Source organism: Diplotaxodon limnothrissa, linkage group LG9, assembly GCF_057381915.1.
Source record: "Diplotaxodon limnothrissa isolate DT_005_m linkage group LG9, D_limnothrissa_male_GT1.1, whole genome shotgun sequence".
NCBI lineage: Eukaryota > Metazoa > Chordata > Actinopteri > Cichliformes > Cichlidae > Diplotaxodon > Diplotaxodon limnothrissa.
Window position 1 is genome coordinate 26,204,012 of NC_140604.1, and position 22,631 is coordinate 26,226,642.

General features: G+C 42.0%; 1 protein-coding gene across 1 annotated transcript in view; it reads left to right on the forward strand.

Annotated features, from left to right (window-relative positions):
• The window catches only part of prex2 (phosphatidylinositol-3,4,5-trisphosphate-dependent Rac exchange factor 2), a 93,403-nt gene that overhangs the window by 16,964 nt on the left and 53,808 nt on the right, over positions 1-22,631 (forward strand). Inside the window, exons 3-15 of the mRNA XM_085362944.1 lie at positions 739-861; positions 2,316-2,420; positions 4,465-4,566; positions 5,377-5,538; positions 8,128-8,261; positions 8,829-8,932; positions 10,433-10,582; positions 10,975-11,116; positions 15,362-15,462; positions 16,455-16,558; positions 16,655-16,704; positions 21,097-21,172; positions 22,066-22,138. Coding sequence (XP_085219070.1) covers positions 739-861; positions 2,316-2,420; positions 4,465-4,566; positions 5,377-5,538; positions 8,128-8,261; positions 8,829-8,932; positions 10,433-10,582; positions 10,975-11,116; positions 15,362-15,462; positions 16,455-16,558; positions 16,655-16,704; positions 21,097-21,172; positions 22,066-22,138 — 1,426 coding nt within the window. The remainder of the gene's footprint in view (positions 1-738; positions 862-2,315; positions 2,421-4,464; positions 4,567-5,376; positions 5,539-8,127; positions 8,262-8,828; positions 8,933-10,432; positions 10,583-10,974; positions 11,117-15,361; positions 15,463-16,454; positions 16,559-16,654; positions 16,705-21,096; positions 21,173-22,065; positions 22,139-22,631) is intronic.

The following is a 22,631-nucleotide window of genomic DNA, read 5'->3' on the forward strand; positions in this document are numbered from 1 at the left end:
AGCAGCTGTAAATATATTCTATTTTTAAATTATCCCAGCTGGAGGATAATAAAGGATGCTCTCTCACAGTGGGAGCGTTTCTTCTCTGAGTTTGCTTACTTTTGAAGGTAAACATGCATTCACTGGATATTTACTGGAAGTCCCGTGTTTTGGAACGTGTCCCCTCATGTTCTGATTTGTTTGGGAACACGCTGACGGGGTTTTTAGATAACGAAAAGGGTCATCGCTGCAAAGGCCGACAGCTGCAATGCCACCGAGCGGCTGAGAGTGCTCCAAAATGAAAACGCAACGATCGGATTTGCCCAGATGTTTTTCCTTTTTTCCTTGGTATCACTAGCTACTAAGTTTATTCTGGCCTTAGAACGCCCATGAAAGACTTCTGGTTTTCATGCTTTGGTTTCATTTCACTCGCTTCACTTATCCAGCACAGTTTTTTTCTTTAATATCGCCACAAAAATGACATAAATAAGGGCAGAAGTCAACACCACATGAAGGCTAAGTTTCCACACAACAAATCTTAACATTGTGTTCCTTTTTTTTCTTTCTTTTAAAATATCTCTAATTATGTTTGAAATTCAAATATCAAAGAGATCTTAAGCTAAGATACTCATTACAAAGAAACCTCGTTTTTCTTTATTCCGTGGCCATCAAAGCACCACCGACCACAAGAGGAAGCATATGCCAAAGTATTGATTCTCTCTCTGCCTCTCTTTCTCCCTCCCTCTCTCTCTCTTTTAGGTCTTATTCTCTAACATTGAGGAGATTCTGGCTGTTCACAAAGACTTCCTGTCCATGGTGGAGGACCTCCTGCAGCCCGACCCTCACGCTCACCATGAAATCGGTCGCTGCTTCTTGCACTTTGTACGTAACTCGTGCAACTCGTGCTTCTGCAAATTGAATGTCAACTCAACGCATTTTAATTACGATGTTTTGTCCGAGCTCCTAAAGCTCCGTGGCACTGATGCTACCTCCCTTCGTAATATTCCTCAGTTCACTGGAGCGTGTGATCTGAAAAAGGGGGGGGAAAAAACGCTCTGTCGGGGCTTCGGTGCACGGTTATGCCGACGTGCTCCACGTGTTGTCAATTTAACTCCCTTGGATTACTCGCGGTGAGAGTGCCCACATGTGCGATATGCCTGATAGAGCTCTGATATACTGCTCTTTCCCGCTGTATATCGCAGTTCTTTGATGCGAAGCCTTGAGGCACGCTGGTGTATAACGGTCTTCAAAGTCTAATAAATCTGAGCGTCCTTCTGTTGGGGATAAGGCGAGTTTGTCAGTCGCATCTAGCTGCTGCTCATACAGGTGCAAGAGAGATGACCTGGCAGTATAAGTGGTACATTTAGGTTTATGACATGATGACCTCATTAGCAAGATGGGATATACTGAAAACTTATGACCATAATTCAGTCATGAGCAGTCATGTGTGTCCATAGAGATGAAACAAATTAGACACGCCTAACGTATTATGCAGCGTTTTTCAGAGTTTCCTACTCTGTGTAATTCTTTCATGAAACTTTTATAGCACCAACAAATCACTACAATCTACTCCAGAAATACAAAAAAGCCAGCCAGCTGGGCAGTGCAACTCCCTCTGTGACTCAGGCCTGAACATTAGTTCATGCTGGCTGAAAACTTTCCTTTTGGGAATGCATTGGAATCAGTCAATCCATCGCAAGGCCAGAACATAAACAATTTGGGTGTTCGTAAATAGTCTTCCTCGAAAACACGATTCGAGTCGGGCGATCTGTAAAGTTAATCATAAAGTTCTGTTTTTGTACGCGCTCCCGCTTGTTTTGACAGTTATGTCTCTTCAGATCACCCGCTTCGTCTTCTGCGGCACAGCAGCACGGCTGAAGACTGCGTACTATTTTTGCTGCTTTGTAGTGAGTGATTTAGAGGCTGTGTGGTCTGGGCCCGCTGCGAAAGACAATGAGTATGGATGTCATATGAATGGCTTTGGTGGAAGGTTGTCGGTCATGGCTGCAAGGCAGATGGCAGGATATGATCACTATTATGTATTTGGTGATGAGTGGGACGAATAATTTATATCTTCTCAATTATATATATGTGCTCTCCAGTCAGTTTGCCTCTTTCTCTCTCTCATCTTTCTTTATTTTGCAGTCAGATTTCCTGTCTTCTTTACTGCCCTGTCTGGGTTCATTTGTTTTCTGATGCCCTCCTCTCCTTTCCCATTTTTCTGTTTGACTTTGTTGCCCTCTTTCTGTTGCTTTCTGACCATAATTTCTGCTCCTTACATGTCCCCCCCCCCTTTTTTTTTTTTTTCTCACCTTGACTTTTTCTGGCTCTTGCAGAGGAGCCGTTTTCAGATTTATGACGAATACTGCGGGAACCACGAGAAGGCCCAGAGGCTGCTGCTGGAGCTCAATAAGATCAGAAATGTCAGGACATGTTTACTGGTGAGAAGAGACTCCGAACCTTTGTGCATTTGAAGAAACTGTAAGCAGTCTTAAAAATGTATGTGTTTAGGTTCAGTAACAATTAAATTGTAAGTTCAAGCCTAAATCTGACAAATCTGTTTCAGTTCTTGGTAAAACAGAAACATGATTTCTGGAACAATTACAGCGTCTGAGGTGATTTCTAAGGGCCACTACACACTCTCCTAGGCATACAAACACGCAGTCACCCACACATAGCAGCTGGACAGTGTAAAACCCTCTACTCTGTGTCCCAGTTTGTTTGACAGCTGATGTGGCTCTGCCCCTGTGTGTGGGCTGACTCCCACTTCCTGTTCCGACGTTCTTAGAAACTTTCACTTCCACAGGGGAGCATCGTGTTGCGAGAACAAAGTTGACTACGTTCCCACTGCTGGATTGTGTTTAGGGAGGTCAAAAAATGTGCACATTTTTCTTCTCTGTTTATGCACAGGTCCCCAATCATAGTTTTATCCTCTGTTAATAATTTTGGCTCCTTTTTTTGTGTGTGACAGTTATAAGCATCTCATCACACCCTGTGTTTGGAGACGATGAAAAGACGACGCCTTCTTCCAGTAAAGAGTTAAACACTTAGAAAACCTAGAGTATGACGGCAGGTCTGCTTGTATTGATTGGAGACGTCTGTGGGGAAGTGTATGACCTTTTCTCAAAGTGTAATTGATAGGGTGAGAGACAAATGTGCACATGCATGTACTATATACAACTATATGGAAAACTGGTGTCTTTAATCTAAGGAGGCAGTTTAGCCAAAGATATTAACCGACACTGATCTGCTGTGGTCTTTATAGCCTTGACCCTTTGGTAACCTAGCCTGCCATCAGGGCCGTTTGGGTCTCGTGTTACCCTCCAAGCTCCAGTCCGCCATGAGCTTATATACTTCAGGTCATCTCCCAGACCCTACAGTGACCAAGATGGGGATATCCACTCCATATAACCTCCACTATAACCTTTGGCCTGCTGACAGCAATAAAATCTGGTTTAGTGTTTATATTCAGCAGTACCGCTTCTAAATTTCAGGTGAGAGAAAGGTGTGATTGAATATTTCCTCATAATTTGCAATCTACCACATGAATTGTCATGCTGAGGGAGAAAAGTAAAACTTATAGTTTGTGGATAGTGTTGGTAGTGTCGTGATTCCAAAACATGGCTACAAATAACCCAGAAAATACTTCTTACTAAAGTGTAGTTTGAAAGATTACTTCACCTATTAAAATGAAAGAATTGACAGGACTTGAACAAATTGGAGTAGGAAAGTTAGCTATGTGTTTCAAATAGCTTTCTAAATTCATGGCTAACTGTTGAAATGTTTTAGCTAAAGTCTAGTCATAGACAAACACAGCTGAAGTACAGCCAGCTAGCTTGAATTTGGAATAAAAAAGTTGTCAGTAATTTTGCTAAAAGTATAGCTGTAAGTTAAATGTTAGCTAACTCTGAGGGTTAACAGTTGAAATAGCAAGATAACATCATGGCTAAACATCGAAATGGTTAGCTAATGGCACAAATACATTTGTAACGGTTACATCACTTAAAAGAAATAATCAGCTGTTAAATAGTTCTGTATCATTTTGTTAATTTATTGAAGATGAAAATATTTTCACAGCTTTTTGCTAATTTATGCTAACACATAAAGTTTTGTGTATGCATTCGATGTATTTTGATACCTGCTAACTGTTCGGCGCTCTTATTTTAAAACTGGAGACTTTTGAGGTTGTAGCGTCCAGACTTTGGAACAGCCTGCTTGAACAGACTGCTGAAAACTCATTTTATAGGTTAGCTTCTTCATAATCTTTCTCAAATACTTTGTTGCATTTGTTGTATGTTGCAATGAATGTAACACTATATATATGAATCTGTATGCTGGAACATTCATACTTACCTTTTACTAGCTTTAAAGCACTTCGTAACCGGTAATGTTATTTTTTTTTTTTATTATTAGTACGAATTCTCTGACAATGTTTCATATTTCATTTAACTCTCCTCTGTTATCCTCTCCTCTCAATCCCACCAGAACTACATGTTGCTGGGAGGCAGGAAAAACACAGAGGTCCCACTGGAGGGATATCTGGTAGCTCCCATTCAGAGGATTTGCAAGTACCCGTTGCTGCTCAGAGTGAGTATAGTCTTGTGCACGCTAACCATGTGTTAAAGAGATACCACACCCATGCGCCACCTCTGTAGAGCAACTTCTTCCCCTCTTTTTCGTCCAACCACACCTAGTCATTAGTTAGGGCTGTCCCATCCTATTCACATCAACCTCTGCCTTGCTAATGAAACACTGGCCTCATATTCTGACACGTCTCTGCTTTAGTTCCCTGGCACAGCCACATTGCAGGAATAACACGAGGCCTATCATCACCTCCGCGGCCCAGCTGCGCTTTCAGACACTTTGACTGGGCTCATTCACACTGGCACTCTAGGTTGTTAGTTTTGAAGTTTCCATTTTTGAATGTGAAACGTGAGTGAAATGAAATACATTTTCAAAGGCTTGTTTGAGTTGGTGATCTGAGCTGTCCCTATTCATTTATCTTGTTATGATCTATTAATTCTCCCAGGCGCTTTCTAAACAGCCACCAACATATGCGCAGAGATGTTATGATAATAAGGGGGTAATCCGATGCGTTGCGTTTTTGAAGTCTTTCAGCTGCCAGGGCCGTAAAGTAACACCAATACATCCAGAAGAGTGTAAATTGTGCACTAATAGTAGCTGACATGCTAAAACACAGTGTTTAGACTACAGATTATGAGATTGGCATTTCAGCAGAAGGGTTTAAACCACTAAACTCAAAAACCACGAGAGAGTGAAAAGTGAAGTGCTTTTCATGATGGAGCAATATTTGCCAGCTATTCTTCCAACTGCGTCGCTTTAATTATACTTTTCTGTGAAATTATGTGACATTTTGTGTGATCTGTACATGCGTAGGAGCTGCTTAAGAGGACCCCGAAGAAGCACAACGACTACGCTCTGGTACAGGAGTCTCTGCAGGTGATGAAAGAGGTGTGCTCCAGCATCAATGAGGCCAAGAGACAGATGGAAAAATTGGAGATTTTGGAGGAATGGCAGTCGCATATCGAGGGCTGGGAGGTGAGCCTCAGTAAAGCATATTTAATGATTTATTTCATTAACTTTAACTTAACGTCTTGCTGTATTTCAGAGTTTTGGGGATTTGTTTTGTTTTGTTTTTGTCCTAAGGTGTGCTTTCACTACTTAAGCTGAAAGTCATGACTTATTTAAAGTTACTCAGCCCTGTGCCAGCAAGAATTCCACATGGCCTGACTTGTGTAGCCTTTTAAGCTTTCGCATACTCGCCGGGAACAATGACTTGTATTCACAATAGCCATACTTCTTCTGCATGGTTGAGTTAAAGACGTCATGCTTTGGGGTGAGCAGTCAGATCACCATCGGGTAGATTGCACTTCTTTGTATGTAGGGTTATTTTTCCCCCCCGTAGGTAGGCTTAATAAGGGGTCGTAGCAGTTGGAAAAAGTGTAAAAAGAGATGGTAATTGTACAGAAAGAGGGCAGAATACTTATGTAATTGACCTGGCTTCATGTGAAAGGGCCTTAAGGCTTCCAGCACACATGCACACAGACATGCTGCAGTGTTGATAGAGCCTTTTCAGGCAGCAACAGATATTTGTTTCTAAATAGAAAACAGGCTTTTTGACTAAAATGTTTAGAGTTTCTTGCATTTGACTGACTTGTTCTACTTTTTCTATGGTCACCCACAACTTTAAAGAGTTGCTGTATTATTGGATGCCTTTTAGTGCGAGTGTTTTGCTTTACAGTAAAATATATGGCAGGAACTTCAATAGTGGATCCATTAATACAGTTTAAATCCAACCCAAAACCTCAATGTAAGGCCATTATACAGGTTTTAGCGACACACAACCACACACAAATCTAAGAATAGCGTAATCAGAGTCAGGCTTAGTTTTTGGGTGGGGTGACATCTTGTGTTCAACATAATCCTGGCTGTAGCTACTTTGCAGTTTCCCCTCAGTACTTTTTATTAATTGTAAACATTAGCTCATTCTGGAGCTGGTCCTGCGACTGCTGCACGCCAGGCTCTCCGGCTCTAAATGAGATGGAACTAAGAGGGAGAGAAGAGAGGTGGAGGGAGAAAGAACTGAGTGATGGTTGTATCTTGTTTTTCTGTGTGGGTGTTTTTGAGCTATTTCAGTGGGATGAGGAGTGATTGTGAGAGCCGCTGTTTTTTTTTCCATTTCTGCTCCTCCTCCTGGGATGATTGCTTGTTAGCGCTGACCCGCTTCACTGCTGGCTACCCTCGGGGCATCCTGGCAGGTTCACCTCCCGTTTGAGAAGCAGGGCTGTGGCCCAAAGTGGTCGCCATGATTGTGTGCTGCCAGCATTCGTCAGGGTAGTGATTGCCAGTTGGTTAGTGTTGCATGTGTCTGTGTTTTGTCACTGTGCACTATAAAAATATGTTAATTTTAGACTAGAGGGTTGTAGTTTCAAGTTTCATTTCACATTCTGTTCTCTAGTTTAATTAGCATGCTTAAAATGTACTTGAGTTGTAGAGTTTGCTTGATTTGGCTTCCTTAGCTTAAAAAATTCTCTCATCTCTCGAGGTAATTGGCAAATACCACTTAATGCTTTATTTTTTTTCCCTCTTAATTAATGGCATATCCTGCTTTGCAATTGTTATGAGTCATTGTCTTACTATGAAAGTAGATGCTTGAATTCTGGATGAAACGGATGATTGAGGGTTTGAAGTGTGAAGCTTTTTCTATGGAGCACGGTTAATATAAAGAACAAGTGAAAAATGCTGCAAAAGAAGTGCAAATTTAAGTGAATAGGATGGAGGCTCTGTTAAAAGCATGTCTAACACAAAGAGGAAGTGTCAGTTCTTCCATTAAGGACACGCTGCTTTACAATCTGGACCGGTGTGATGTTGCCATTGGCCCCTTCAAGTGACCGAGACCTCTTTCTGTGTCTGGTGCGCATACATTGAAAAGCTGCAAATTAGTTTAACATCTGGTCATGGGCCCTTGAAAGAGTGGGAGAGTTAAAAAGAAAAGTGTGGAGGAAGGAATAAAAGATAGCGAAGAACAGAGCAGGGGAAGAAAAGTGAAAAATGATCAGCAGAAGGGAAGGGAGGAAAAGAAGGGGGGGGAAAACGTGGGATAGGTTTTGGCCCGCCCGTGTCTCCGTTGGGAGCACATTTTCCGCCTCTGTGCGCATGGGGGTTATTTTTAGCTCTGGAGGGCTGATCAAACGTGGTACATAAATTCCCAGAGCAGGCAAGGTAAGGGGAAAAGACAGCACACTTTATCACTTGCAGCAGGAACCCCAACCAATCTGGTGACCAGACGTGACAGTGCAGCACATGGTTGGACTGGACGGGATGTTGTTCTGTAGAGGCTATTAACAGCCGCGCGTTTTTAAAATCCCACAGCAATCTGCTGTGAGGAAGCGGGGGTGTTTTTACAGACCCCTGAGAGTGGGAAGAGGAAAAAGTTGGGCTCTGTAGTCCCTCCTCCTGTTCAGACAATATATGTGAATGATAAATGCCACAGTTTATATACTTTACTATAGTTTAAAATTAAAACTTGAACTTTGTGCACAAATTCCCACGTCTCTCATGCATGTTAATGACAACTCACCTGTTTTTTTTGGGGGGGGGTTTTCCTGCACCATTGTCCATTTCCAGGGTTCAAATATCACAGACACATGCACGGAGATGCTAATGCAGGGTGTCCTGCTGAAGATTTCAGCTGGGAACATACAAGAGAGGATTTTTTTCTTGTTCGACAAGCTTCTGGTCTACTGCAAGAAGAAAAATAGGTGACTTTTTATTCATTACTCTTCTCCAGAGAGAATGAAAATATTATATTTGTGCTAATTCCTGTGTGTCTGTCCTCCTACAGAACATTTAAAGTACAGACTTTATAAATAATTCACTGCACCGTTCCTTTCCTCTTACTATGGGAAGTATTTTAGGTTCTGTTTTGTGAGGGAGTTGGAAAAACGTTTAAGGAGGCAGAGATGGAAGACTCATATTAGAAAAGGATTTAGACGAAATTTTGGGTGATTAATCAAGGTAGGGATATGAACCACCACGTTTGGGTAGTATTTTCCTTTTAGATTGATCTTTCAGATAATCTTCGGATGCAAATAATACGACATTTATTCCGATCAGGCAAAACTGAATCGTGAAACTCGTCTAATTAATCTGTGTTTGGCAGCAGGAAACCGGATGAAGAAGCTGAGTATACAGTATCAAGTATTAAATGTAAAGTATTTTGCTACTGATTACCTTTGATGTCAAAATAGGCTGGTAAGTGTGACCGTCTATTAAATATGATTTAAATGTTTAAGGATTAATCATCATCTTGTTTCTCTCCGTCAAAGGCGTTTAAAAAACAGTAAGGCGTCCACCGAGGGCCCTCGCTACCTGTTCAGGGGAAGAATCAGCACTGAGGTGATGGAGGTGGAAAATGTGGATGATGGCACAGGTGAGCAGTGCTCTAAAAGAAGATACCCTGGTTATTTTGGACAGCTGCTGTTTGAGTTTATTATTTTTTGTCATTGCCTGTGCTAACTTGCCAGGACCACTTACAGCAGTTCTGGCAGCAGGAATTTAAATACATGCCATAATAAGCCACACGGAGAAGTAGACAACATAGTCCTTGGCGTGAGCTGGTGCACAACTGTGTGATTTTTACATTTGGATCGCCAATGGAAAAATTAGACTTACCTATAAACATTTTTTAGACGTCTATAGTTACATATCCTTGGGGCTGTGCTGCTGCTGTTCCTCGGTGAACTTGAGCGCTTGTGTCTTTTGGCCTCACATAGCCACTGATTAGCATTTATATTTGTAGAAGCCATCATTTCCTTTCCAACGGTCCTAGATGGGCAGTAATATTGGGTGTTTTTGGTGAGGGATGGATGGGCTTGGGTCTGGATAAACAGGCGAGGCAGGCGGCAGAGCAGTAACTTGTGGGTGTTCTTCACCACAGGCGGGAGATCTCAATCTTAAAGCCAGGGTGACTGGATTATTTTAGCTTGGATTCCTATGTTAACAAAGTGCCACGACTTTTTCCCAGGCGCACACTTGCTGCCTGAGGTTGAAACACGCCCTCAGGGCATTCCATATAAAGGACACCACCACCACACCGTCTGTGTTTTTAGACGTGATTGTAATTGATGATTGTAATGGGTCGCTTTTTGTGATAAGCTTAGAAAGAAAAATCAAAGGAATGTTGGGAAGAGACTGGAAGGGGTTCCTAAAAGATGAAAATGATGATGGGTCAAGAGTTCACTTCCTTTATCTGGAGGCTTCTTAACATGTATATACTACAGGCATAGTTAATCACAAGTACGCACCAGCTCTGAAGGAGTATTCTGAGGACTCAGTAGTAAATAATGCTGATTGATGGTCCTCCTTCTGCATTTGTTCCCTCTCGTTTATCTCATTAAAGGAGAAGAGCGATAATCAATGAACCACTCGATAGAAAGTCTGATAGTAGAGCAGGGAAAAATGAGTCCGAGTCCAGCATTTGCAGTAAGACAGAGTATGATATTCTCTGGATGTTGTTTTTTGTTTTGTTTTATTTATTTTTTATTAAAAAATAGACCACACGCTGCTATAAAGGAAAGCAATAACTCATCAAGAGGCATGTTTTTTGTTTTTTTTTTTAATTTATAGATTGTTTTTTTTCTTCACTCCTTTATAGTAGCGCTGATGTCACTATGTCATTCGGCTTTGCTTTTCTCTGCAGCGACTCACTTTGTGCCCCATGTTATTGCTGTGTTTCATGCGGTAACCCTTATTTACTGTGAACCCAACTTCCCAATAACTCTGTTTACAGTGTCACGATCAGTGTACCCACAGACTCATGGCCTTCCCCTTTCAAATATGAAAAAGTTCTCGGATTAAATAAGTCCTCCCCTTGCAAAGAGCTAACTAGAAGGAGCTGAGATTGTTTCTGCCTGTGTTTTCTCCTCCTCAGCTGACTACCACAGCAGCGGGAACATAGTGAACAACGGCTGGAAGATCCACAACACGGCCAAGAACAAGTGGTTCGTCTGCATGGCCAAGACCCCGGAGGAGAAGCAGGAGTGGCTGGAGGCCATCATGAAAGAGAGGGAACGCAGGAAAAGTAAGCAACTGTTTGTCAGTGTCAGGGCTTTTATTACACTCAGGGAAAGCTGGTCAATGTTTTCTCCTTAGCATCTGTCTTGATTTAAATAACTGAAAATATAGGCTGCGTTTTGGGAAAATCGATACAAAGCAATATAACTTGAATGATTAAAAACGCAAATAGATCCCAGCTGCGAACAGCATGTGGGATCTGCATCTAGGACTGAAGGGGGTTTCTTGAGTAGCTGTGTTATTTCCCTCAAGCAGATCACATAATGAAGGCTATTGCAACTGCTGATTATCTTGTCAAATTAGGAGACATTAACCTTTTTTGCTTTTAGTATCGGAGCTAGGTGCAAAGATTATTAATGCGGTGATACTGACGGGCTCTTTGCACCCTCTCCTGTGTAGGTCTGAGGCTCGGCATGGAGCAGGATACGTGGGTGATGGTGTCAGAGAAGGGAGAGAAGCTCTATCACCTCATGACCAAGGGTAACCTCATAAAAGACCGGAAACGCAAGCTCACCACCTTCCCCAAGTGTTTCCTGGGAAGGTAAGGATCCTTCTGCTGGTCTTGATGTTTATTCCATCGAGTGTTCAGCCCTATGGGTTTTCTCTGTGTCATGTAAGCATTTTACCTGTGAGTAGGTCAGACTGCATGACTGTGCCAGGAGCCTTTCAAAGATTAAATCTGTATTCTGTGTGTCTCTAAAGATTTAAAGGACCTTGTACTTGATGTTAAAAGAAGTGGTATTAGTAATGTAACGTAATAATAAATATCAATTGGCCAGGATTTGTAAAGACAGCTGCTGGAAAGAAGAAAGCAATGGCACTTTCTGCTCAAGAGACTCTGTGTTGTGGAGCCGCCATCTCAGTCACGGGAAAATGAAATCCAGCGAGATTTAGCCCATGAATCTTATTTAAGGATTATTGGTGTGGTGTCTGGGGATGGATCGGCCACTGAATGCCAGTCATAAATCACAGGCTAGATATCCCTGCGCGGCTCAGCTGACTGCCCCTTTTGCTCCCTCGCCCATGTTAGATTATAGTAAGCTGTCTGCAGAGAAATCCATGAGGTAATTGTTGTAGAAGGTTCATTATGCCAGAGGGCAGCTCTGTCTGTGTGTGCGTGTGTTACCATCAGAGTGTGTCACGCTCATTGTTGTCCTTGAATTTTCACAGTTAATTTGGGCGCGCTTTCCATATTTACTTTTGAGTCTGAATATGACTATCTCTCCTGCACTCACTGACAGGTGAAAAATATTTACCGTGAGTGGAGCTTTGCTGAAAATCTCGTCCTTGGGTTATTTTAGGTAAGCAGAAGTTGATGCCACCATTTGGGTATTTTGCTTTCATAATGTGAAATGCAGATGAATTGGTTTCACGTCAGTGTTGTAGGTTTCTGCGCACTTGTGTGCTTTAATGAGATAAAAGACTTGAATGCCTGACAAGGACGAACTTTTTTTTTTTTGTAGTTCTACTTCAAATGAGATCAAATATGTGGGCACAGACACTTTTATCGGGAATCTGGGAACTGCAAAACTCTTTCGCTCGGTCCATTCGACATGTTCAGCATCCTCTCTTGTTATATAGCATCTATCCCATATTGTACCCCAATGTGGGAAGAGGACAAAGTGTGACTGAGAAGGTGGCGAACGTGGATAAAGATAATAAAAACAAGAAGCTTCTGATGATGACGTGTGGCAGCCAAAAATATGTTTACAGAAGGACGCCTGTAATTTTAAAGGCTCAGCTAAATCATTGAATGCTTCCAAAAGACGGCCTGGGTTGGATTCTGTTCAAGTTCTGATCCTCTCTAACAAATTTGCCTTGTAAACACTCCAGTACAATTCAGAATGAGCCATGTTTTCCATTTGTTATAAAATTGTACTTTCAGTTTGTTTTTCTTGAGTTGTTACAGTCACGTTGAAAATCTCCCGAGCTTATACAGTCATGTCAAAATCCCTGTTATTTTTAAAAGCATAAAGAGAGAGGAGGGGAGCAAAAACCAACCAAAAAGTCCAATTGGACATAGTTGTGGCCAAGTTACATGGCATGGTGGTTTGAAATGAAGGGTTACTTTCTCCTTTGGTCCACACAGACAACACCAGATCCCTTGCGGTCCGGAGAAGGAATGGATCTGTCAGCTGAAAAGATTAGCAGGATCAAACACTAGTCCGATGCGGTCATCTTGTTGAGTCTGAAGCGATCATATGGTGAGAAAGAAGCTCAGGGAAGCTTTCTTTGAAAACCTATCCCCTTACACCTGGATGACCACTTGTGGGTAAAAGGACATCTCTGGCCCCTCGGTACTTCTCCTGTCTGCACTGATTTCGGAGATGATTACATGTAGGCGTAATTGGCTTATGGAAACCAGCATTGTATGTCTCTGATGAAAACCACATTGCCTATGGCTTCAAGTCAGCCCACTCCCTCCATTGTGAAATGCTTTGCCATTATCCCCTTTCCACGCCTCCCCCTTTTTCTTTCTGACTTTTTCTTTTTAAAACAGAGGGCTATTTCTGTGTCTCAGAAAAATGTTATGATCTTATTTGAGGTTAGTTTTCTGCGAGAGGGTAATTCATCAAAGAAAATGTGTGTGAGAGCCACCTAGTCTGACATTATCATCCAATTTTAAACCTGAAACAAACAGAAAAACCATTTTCTACATATGATGGACTCTAGCAGTATATTGTCGTGACAGATGCTGGTGAGTATCTATGACAGTTATAGTAAATGGACTGGTTCTTGTATAGAACTTTGCTACTCTGCTTGAGCACTCAAACCGCTTTATACTACAAGCCTCATTCACCCACATATTCATACAGTCATAAATGCTTACACTTGGATGAACGCATCGGGAGCAACCCCTTATGCACCATGATCATGGACATGGGAAATGATATTGGAAAATGGAGAAACATGCGTAATTGCTTTCTTGCTGAGAGTTCTGTAAGAAGCCTTTTTATCTCTTGCAATGCTCTTCCTGTTCTGTAAATATGAAGTTATGCCAGCGGGTAGTTTGTTCAGCTCACCATAAAGACCACATGGGGGGGAAACAGCTTGGCCGTCTCTGCCCGAAGGCACTAAAATGTATTTAAATGAAGCACCTTTAAAGCGCACTAATTAACACTTTCTGTCTTGTTTGTTTAGTCTATACCTAAGCATGTGTATATGAAGCTTCAGTTAGAGGCAACCACATCTTCTGACTGCCAAGCCAAGTACTACTCATATTAAACAAGCATAAAGACCTCCAGAAGTTCTACATAGAGCGTCTCTCCCTGCCCCCAATAATATTTTTTTATGTGACTTCTGCTGGAAATAAAAGGATTATCCTAATTTCCTAAAAAGTTGACCTTTAAGCTTCGAATCTGTTTTAACCTTGTAAAATATTTGATTCAGTGGGAGATTAAAAAAAAATAAATCCATGACAACATATAAGTAACCACAAAAATTCAAGTTTGGCTAGGAAATGTTACAAAAAAATGAATTCACCCAGTTTAACACACACACACACACACACACACACACACACACACACACACACACACACACACACACACACGTGAGGTGTTTACCTGGCATCATATGCAACTTGGTTTAGTATCTTGCCCAAGAGCCCTTTGGCGCACGGAGTTGCAGCAAACCTTGTGATTAGTGGGCAGTGTGCTCTACACTTGGGCCAAGGCTGCGCAGGATGTTTCCAGTTTTCTTCCATTTTTACTCGTAACTAGCGGCTCCATAGTGTAGCAGTGTTCATCTAACGAGCGAAAGAGCCCCAGTTTGATCCCAGAAAGATGCACAAATCCTTTTGGGGGTTATTTCAAGAAGGTATAAAAGCCATATTCAACTCCATCATTGACCTTTTCAGATCATTTCTCCATACAGAGGTTGTTATAGGTTTGTGGTTTCCCCCGAGGTTTATTTTGGAGTGAAAAGACATCAGCAATCAGTGGTTCAAGAGTGTGACAAGCTGGCGGTGGCGTGTTCAGTAGTTGTTTCTCTAAAATCGTTTAAAAAAATGCTGCTTTTGGCTCAACTTTGACACCAGTTGCCCCCATCGTGGCCTGGAAGTGTGTTCCACAGAATTCCAGTCGCGCTGCTGGATGTGTTTGTTTGGCTTTTGCAGACAGACGGGACATCAAGGATGTAATCAGATAGACTGCCGCTGCATTGCCTGTTCATGCTCAGTCCTCTCTGTCTTTACTCTCTGTCTCTTTTATTGAGTCACTAAATTATAAAGAATTATCCCATTAAGTTCATTTGGGCCAGAACATTGGATGCTGTGTTTGGTCCTTTTAGTGGTTGGTTTGTTTTTCTCTATCTAGTTGTAAATGGTGCAGAGGGGGGAAAAACTCACCCCCTAAAAAAACGTGTTTTTCTATCAAGAAATTCCCAAGCTTGAGTCAAATCCTCTGTTATTGATGTTATTAAATTGTGTGTCTAAATTAAATAAAGTCAAACTGGACAAAAAGCGAGAACTAAGGCCTGCTGGTTGTTTTAACAAACAAACCTGGGCCTTGACTGTAAATAAATCATTCCCCCTTTGCCAGCCCGGGTGTTTGTTGCCATAGTCACGTTGATTTAGAGTAATTGCAGTTTGTAGAAAGTTATGAAGGCTGTTTCTTCTCTTCTCTCTCCAATAATCACAAACATTGCCCTTTTATGAAGCGAGGAAATTTCCCATGGGTTTTCTGTGCATTTGTGTTGTGTTGTTGCGACTGAGCCACGTATGTTGCTGTGCCAGTTCTTTATTTTGAGCTTCTGTTTTTTGAAATTTATTCCCCCACCCGACCAGTGAGTTTGTGTCCTGGCTGATGGAAATCGGTGAAACGGACAACCCAGAAGAAGGGGTTCACCTGGGTCAAGCTCTGCTGGAGAATGGTATCATCCACCACGGTTAGTTTTTCATTTTTATCTCCCGTCCTCTCTCCCACTCAGACCCGCTTTATCATCCTTTGCTGTCCCACATATTAAATCAAATCTGCCACAGTCTAATTTACTTTGTGCTGCACAGTGTAGAGCATGCAAATGCCTGCCATTCCCTAACCTAACCTCTAGACATGTCTGAAGAATGCTGTACTTTCACTCTCTGGCTGGAGTCTACAAAGTAGCTGTGGCTCTCTTATTTATTTCTTAGCAGGTGTCCCATTTAAACACAGCTTTGACACAATGTTTAGGTAAGGGATTATAAATATTAATCTTTTCTTGCCTTAATGTTTGTGTTATATTTTCTCAGCTGCTGTTCTGTGGCTTTGGGTAACAAGTGTGTTTAGTGCATGAGACTTTAAGCTGGCTAACGCTCTGCATTCACACTAAATGGCGCATGCAGCCCTGCATGGTTTTTCTTTCTTTCTTTTTTCTTTCTTTTTTTTCCTCAAAAGTGTAGGGCCCCAAGTCAAGTTGTATCTTAAATCACTCAGGGGCACTTTATTGCTTCCTCAGTGAGAAATGAGATGGGGCTTTAGAGCTGTTCCTGACAGAGAGGAATAACTCAGAGCCCCTCCGAGCTCTCTCTCACGGTGCAGTTAGCAGTCCCCATGCGAAAAACGATAGAATATCTTTTTATTTAAAAAAAAAACAAAAAAAAAACAAAAAAACTTTAATGGAACCCGCTCAGCTGCAGCCAAGAGTACGGAGCCAGCTTTTATGACTGCTGGGGGGTCTACACGCAGTCCCCTGAAACGAGAAAAGCAGGAAGCTCTGAGCAGCTGTGCTATCTGTGACTGCTCTGTGTGGGGTTGGAGTCCTTTTCTTGTCTGGAGAGCTTGTTTCTCTGTGCAGCCCTGCTTGGTTTGAATGTGTTTTGGTTTTTTTTAATTTTCACATTTAAAGCAAACTGAATAATGCTCCCCTTCACTCTGGGGCCTGAATGTGTGGCGTTTCTTTAGTCACAGACAAACACCAGTTCAAACCAGAGCCCGTGCTCTACCGTTTCCGCTACGACGACGGCACCTACCACCCGAGAAGTGACATGCACGATGTTATATCCAAGGTAACAGTGTTGCGGTGGAAACGCAAGTCGATTTAAAATCGCACTTTAAGCGCATATCGCTGAAATAACCCAAAGTCTCTCTCCTGTTCCTCACAGGGTGTTCGGCTGTTTTGTCGTCTTCACAGCCTCTTCACTCCCGTCATCAGGTGGGCGGTCATTTTCTTTTCCACTCCATTGCAGTCAAGCCAGGTGGGGGCACGTGTAGTTCAGCGTCTGGCTTTTGTGCCTAAAAATAACCCCTGCCTGCCACATACGAAAAAGTGACTAAGAGGGATTAGGTTGTGAACTATGAGCTCATTGTTTTCGAGGACTTGTGAGGAGTTGGCACAGGCTCCTGTGGGTGATTGAGCATGACAGGTTTTATCTGGCTGTTCTCAAGACACAGATGTGCTGAAAGAAACTGAATCTATTCCCTCAATTTCCCTTCGATGTTTACATTCATGCTTAAAACAAAAATTGGTGATATTGTGATGAATCTCACATCATTTTTGATGCATCCGAGAGGAAAGTTTGTTGGAAAATGTTGTCATGATGAAGAATGTGAGTTAAGTGGGTGATCATTTGATTACAAAGAAGGTCCTCCTACAGTTTCCCCTTTTTGTTTGTGTGTGTGTGTGTGTGTTTTATAACCTAACACATGGTCTTGATCAACATGGTAAGCAGCTTAAAAGGTAATTCTAAATATCTGGTAGTTGTAGTAAGTAGTAAGTTTGACAAACATTCCCATATTTGTGGTGTTTTTACTTGCTTTTGTGGAGAGATCTTAATTTCATTCCACATTTTCATCAGTATAAAACCTGTTGTTCAATAAATAAAGCCAAAAATTAAAGTTATTCATGCAGATTGTTTTGTCAAAAATATATGACCAGGTTTCTGTGCTTGTCCCACTAGACATCAGTGTGGCGTTCGATACTGTTACAGCAATAAGAGATGTTGTGGGTATTGAAGGTACTGTGCAGTGGTGAGTCGGTGAGTCCTTTTCAAACACAAAGGTTAGTTAGCGAGTTCTCCAGGGTTCCGTGCTAGGACCAGTTCTATTTACATTATACATGCTTCCTTTAGACAGTGTAATTAGAAGGCATAGCATATGCATTGTCACTGCTATGCAGATGATAGCCAACTTTTTCTATCCATGAGGCCATATAACACACACAAATTAGTTAAATTGCAGGAATGCCATAAGCACATGAAGACCTGGATGACCTCAAACTTTCTATTTCAGATAAAACTGAGGTTATTGTATTTGGTCCTAGAAATCCAAGAAATGCAGTATCTAGCCAGATGCTCACTCTGGCTACATTACTCTGGCCTCCAGTAACACTGTGAGGAATCTTGGAGTAATTTTTGACCAAGATATATCCTTCAATGCGCATATTAAACAAATATGTAGGACTGCTGTCTTCCATTTCCATCCAGTATCTCCAACATTAAAAACATCCTGTCTCAGAGTGATGCTGGAAATCTAGTTCATGCATTTATTACTTCTAGGCTTATTAATTCCAGGATGTCCTAAAAACTCCCTGAAAAGCCTCCAGTTGATCCAAAATCAACTAAATTCAAGACTACAGTTTCCCTCGGATGAGTCTCTGTACCTTGCAGCATCACGTGGCCCAGTCACAGCTCAACAGTGCCTCATTTTTTTTTTTTTGTCTCAAAAACAGCTCTTAACACATTTCATTTAGAGTGACTGACATCATATTGATCTTGTTTTTTGAAAGGCACGCAGAGCCATTCCTGATTTAAAATGACATACAGCATGATGCAAAACAGTAATTAAACTTGGAAAATAAGCATGCTGGCTGGATAGAATGAGTAATGAAACTAATGTGACTTCTCTCAGTATCTTACAATAAGGGAAAATACTGGAAACTCCCCAAAGTGGACTCATCCAGCGTAGGCTATGTAGAAATTGTCACTTAGGCAAGTGCTTTTTGTTTTTAAAGCTTTACCTAGAGTGCCTAAATGTTTATTGGAGTATACAAGTTCTTTAAAAATCAGGCCTCGTTATATCTTAGAGACCTCACAGTGCACTCTCAGACTGCAGATTCCTTGGTTTTTCCAAAAGCAGAGAGGGAGGCAAAGACTTCAGCTACTCTCAGGATTTCTTTTTTGGAACCACCTCCACGTTTGGACTCAGGACAGACACCCACTCTGTTTTTAATATTAGATTTAAAAATGTATTTTTTGATAAAGCTTGTATTTAGGGCTGGGTCAGGTGACCCTGAGCAATCACTTAGTTATGCTGCTATTGACTTAGGCTGCCAAGGGACTTCCCATGATATAATGAGGACTTCTTTCCATCCATTTCCTTCTTTGCTTCCTCGCTTCCGTAGTTTGGATTTTGTCCTGCCCTCCTGTGCTCATCCCCTAACTAGTTGCAGCACATGGCTGCCCCTCCCTGAGCCCACTTCTGCTGGAAGTTTCTTCCTGTTAAAAGGGAGTTTTTCCTTCCTGCTGTCACATAATCCATACTCATAGAAGATTGTTGGAATTTTGTCTACTAATGTAGACTCTCTACCTTAGAGTGGCGACTGTTGTTGGCGCAGTATAAATAAAATTGGATTGAACTGAGCTGAATCTGCTGGCCTGCTTTGGTTTTTACTACTTATAATCTGACTTTAATTCTATTGCCACCTGCTAATGTGTCGTATGGCGAAACACAACATCAGAGTTGGCTGTTTATACTGATTTCAAATAACCCGAATAAAAGCTTGAATTTCACAACTATAAAACTGTGCCATGGCTAGCGGGGGCACGCTGATCCTTCATCTGTCCTAGCATAGAGACTTTTTTGTTTGCTCTAACTGCTAAAAACCCCAAAGGGTGAATTTGTGTGTGTATGTTTGGATTGTCAGCATTCAGTCCACTGGTGTTTTTGTGTTGAGGCCAAAACTCTTGACGTAAAAACTCCTGTTGGTGAACTTGAGTTGTGTGTGTTGTTAGCTCACATATCTGCGCAGCGCATTCTCCCTGGGAAGCCAGTACAATGCATCACAGGGCCTGGGAATGCCAGAGTTTAATTGGAGCAACCAGCCCCTGCCTAATTAGGTGGAATTTCCTGGCAGAGTAAGAGCGATTAGGCAAAGATGGGGGTATATACTATGCAGACCCCATAACCCTCTGCAGCTTCTTTGCCCCCCTTAAGCCTCTGCTTTCATTACAAGAAATCAGTGAAACCAGCCACTCCAGGGGATCTCGCTGCAAAGGAGCAAATGCCCACTTAAGCTGTTGTACACAGTTATATGTTGAAATAGATAATAAGAACAATTTTTCATCATGTACACAGGGACACTAGAGCCAAGGCCACTCATAAATATTCTTTACATACAATGGGGGAAAAAACTGTCATTTTTACCTCAGCATTTGAAATGTTGACAAGTTTTCCTCATTATGCTGAGGAGTCCTCCAGAAGCTCAATATTTACTGATGCATGGGTAGGATTTTCAGAATAACAAACAGTATGGAAAACTGCTTGATTAATTTCTCACTCCTGAGCAGTGGATTAAAGCTTGAACTTTCAGCATCCTCCGTGTAATTTATTCTAAGGAGTACTTAGAAAGTACGACAGTTGCATCAGTTTGCTCACAAAATGTCAAGACAAACTTTGTCATTGGACAGCAAGTTAAAAACCACCTCTCTGACCTTTCCCTCTGTTACTCCTCAAACTGCTGTTTCCTTATCCTCGACATATGGCTGCCCAATGGGCCGTTGTTTACCCCCATTTTTCACTCTGACAGCCTCACTTTGCACCAGCCGCTGAAGCCCAACTCTCACTGGCTCTAGTATCCCATTTTGGGGGAAATGCAGGGTGGCTCTTGGTTCCTCTGTCAGAGTGGTTTATGCATGGTGCGACATGGCTTCCAGCTGTACCGTCCTCATCCAAGACTAGCGCAGGCTGTCAGGCACAGTTATGTAACAGAAAGTTTCAGAATGGATCAAACATGGCCGCGCTTGGCCTCTAACAATTCACTTTCTGAAGAGTACCAGGAGTCTGAAATCAGACTTTAACTTGGCCCACAAGTCTTGTTTGACTTGTCTGAACTGTGTGTGCTAGAAAGGCCTGTGTATGTTTAGTTTTGTGTCCGCGTGTGTAAGCGTTTGCATGTGCTGGAAGCGGTGGAGTGGTGTAAGTCACGGTGGTTCTGGACTTTCCCGGCCCTGCAGCTCAGCCCCTGCGTGTCCCCGGGGAGGCCCCTGTGTTCATGGGAAAGTCACGGCTCCATTTCAAACAGCATTCTCGGGGTCTGGCAAAGTGCGGCTGTGTGGGTAACACTGAGAAAAGCAACCCCATACTGACATGGAGCACCCCAAGGCCAAACACCAGCCAGTACTTGAAACGAGGCCACATCTCGCTGACACTGGGAATTATTATCCCTCCTTTTGGGCATTGTGTTTAAATAGACCAAGCAATTATTTCTCTACATATTCTTTGCCTACATTTTTTTTTCACATTTAAAGCAAATAGTAAAATTTAAAATACCAAGAACTTTCTTTTCCAGATCCCTCTATTGATATCTTCTGCTTTTGTGCCCATCCAGGGACAAGGACTATCATTTACGGACCTACAAATCAGTGGTCATGGCTAACAAGCTCATAGATTGGCTTATAGCACAGGTAAGCTCTTTCGCTGCTTCACAAATGTTATTTAATAAGAATACAAGTTGTTGAATTTGTCTATTTTGCTTGTGCAAAGAATTTGATGAAGTTAGATTATTATTCTGAACACTATTTTTTTTTCTTTAAATTCAGATACTTTCATATAGTTTCTTGTGTGTTTTTTAAGAAGACACCTTTCCATTAGTTTCTGGCCATGTTGAAAACACATGTCCCACCTCTTCCCCTTTCAAGCATAGAAGTTTAAAAAAAATAATTCTGGGAGCGTCTGCTGTTGTTACACGTCAGTCACTTCAGATGTGCAGCAGAAAAAAAGACACCATCAGACTTGAAGCTCTCAAAGGAGCCGAGAGGAAACGAAAAAAGAAAAGCAGAATTGATTGGATAGCAAAGCTTTATTGACTATGACAGGAAGTTCTGAGGTTGACAGATTGATAGTCCTGTTCGGGACGACAACAAAGGGATGAAACATTTATGGCGACCAGCAACCACAGAATCACTGGCAGTCATTACATGCTTGTGTCTGCGTAAATGTGCATGTGTGTGATTGCGGTATTCCATATGCATGTGTTTGAGTCGGTGCAGTGGAGTGGCTCTCGCTTCTTCAGTGGGACTTCAATAGCTGTCACACTATACTGTCTAGACATGATTTTGGCTCTGTTTAAGATCGAGTGTGCAGAGGCTCTGCTGGCCTTGAGGACTTTTGGACGCAAGAACAAAGGAGGGGTGTGAATGTGACATTTTGACTGCACTCTAAACACACAATGTCCTTTGTTCTGTTTTCTCTCATCCTCCTTTGCTTCTTTTTTTTAATCTTCTGACTTATTCACTATACCCACTCTTCACGCTTACATCTGTCTTATTTCTCCCGCGTGTCCACTCTTCTGGTGCAGGGGGACTGCAGAACGAGGGAGGAAGCGGTGATCTTGGGGGTGGAGCTCTGCAACAATGGCTTCATGCATCACGGTACGGCACTTTCCACTCCTGATTAAAATAAAAGGGGAAAAAATCCTGCAGAACTTTGGAATCCTCTCCATCACTGAGTAAATGAGAGATGAATGCTTTGGTGAAACCACGCAGAGGGCGTCTGGCATTTAGCGTCCTGTTTTAGAACATAACCACACTTGTTCTTTTTCCATTTCTACTTAATATCCCTCTGACATGCTACAGGAATAGAACTATTTTCCAAACCAGTGAATATAAGTGCGTGTGTGATGCTTGCATACCATCATTAATTCCATGTATGCATGTTCCCATATACTGTATGCACTGTATATGTCTTAAGTAACTAAGTGCTATGGGTAAATACATGAAAACTGTTTATCTGTAAGTGCAAAACAGACAGTGGCCATGGTTACAGTTTGCTTATGAGAGTCGGATTTGTTTTTAACTGCGCACCTCCCCTGTGCCAAAGTCCACATCATGCACACTACAGTATGAATCACAGCATGTCACCTCG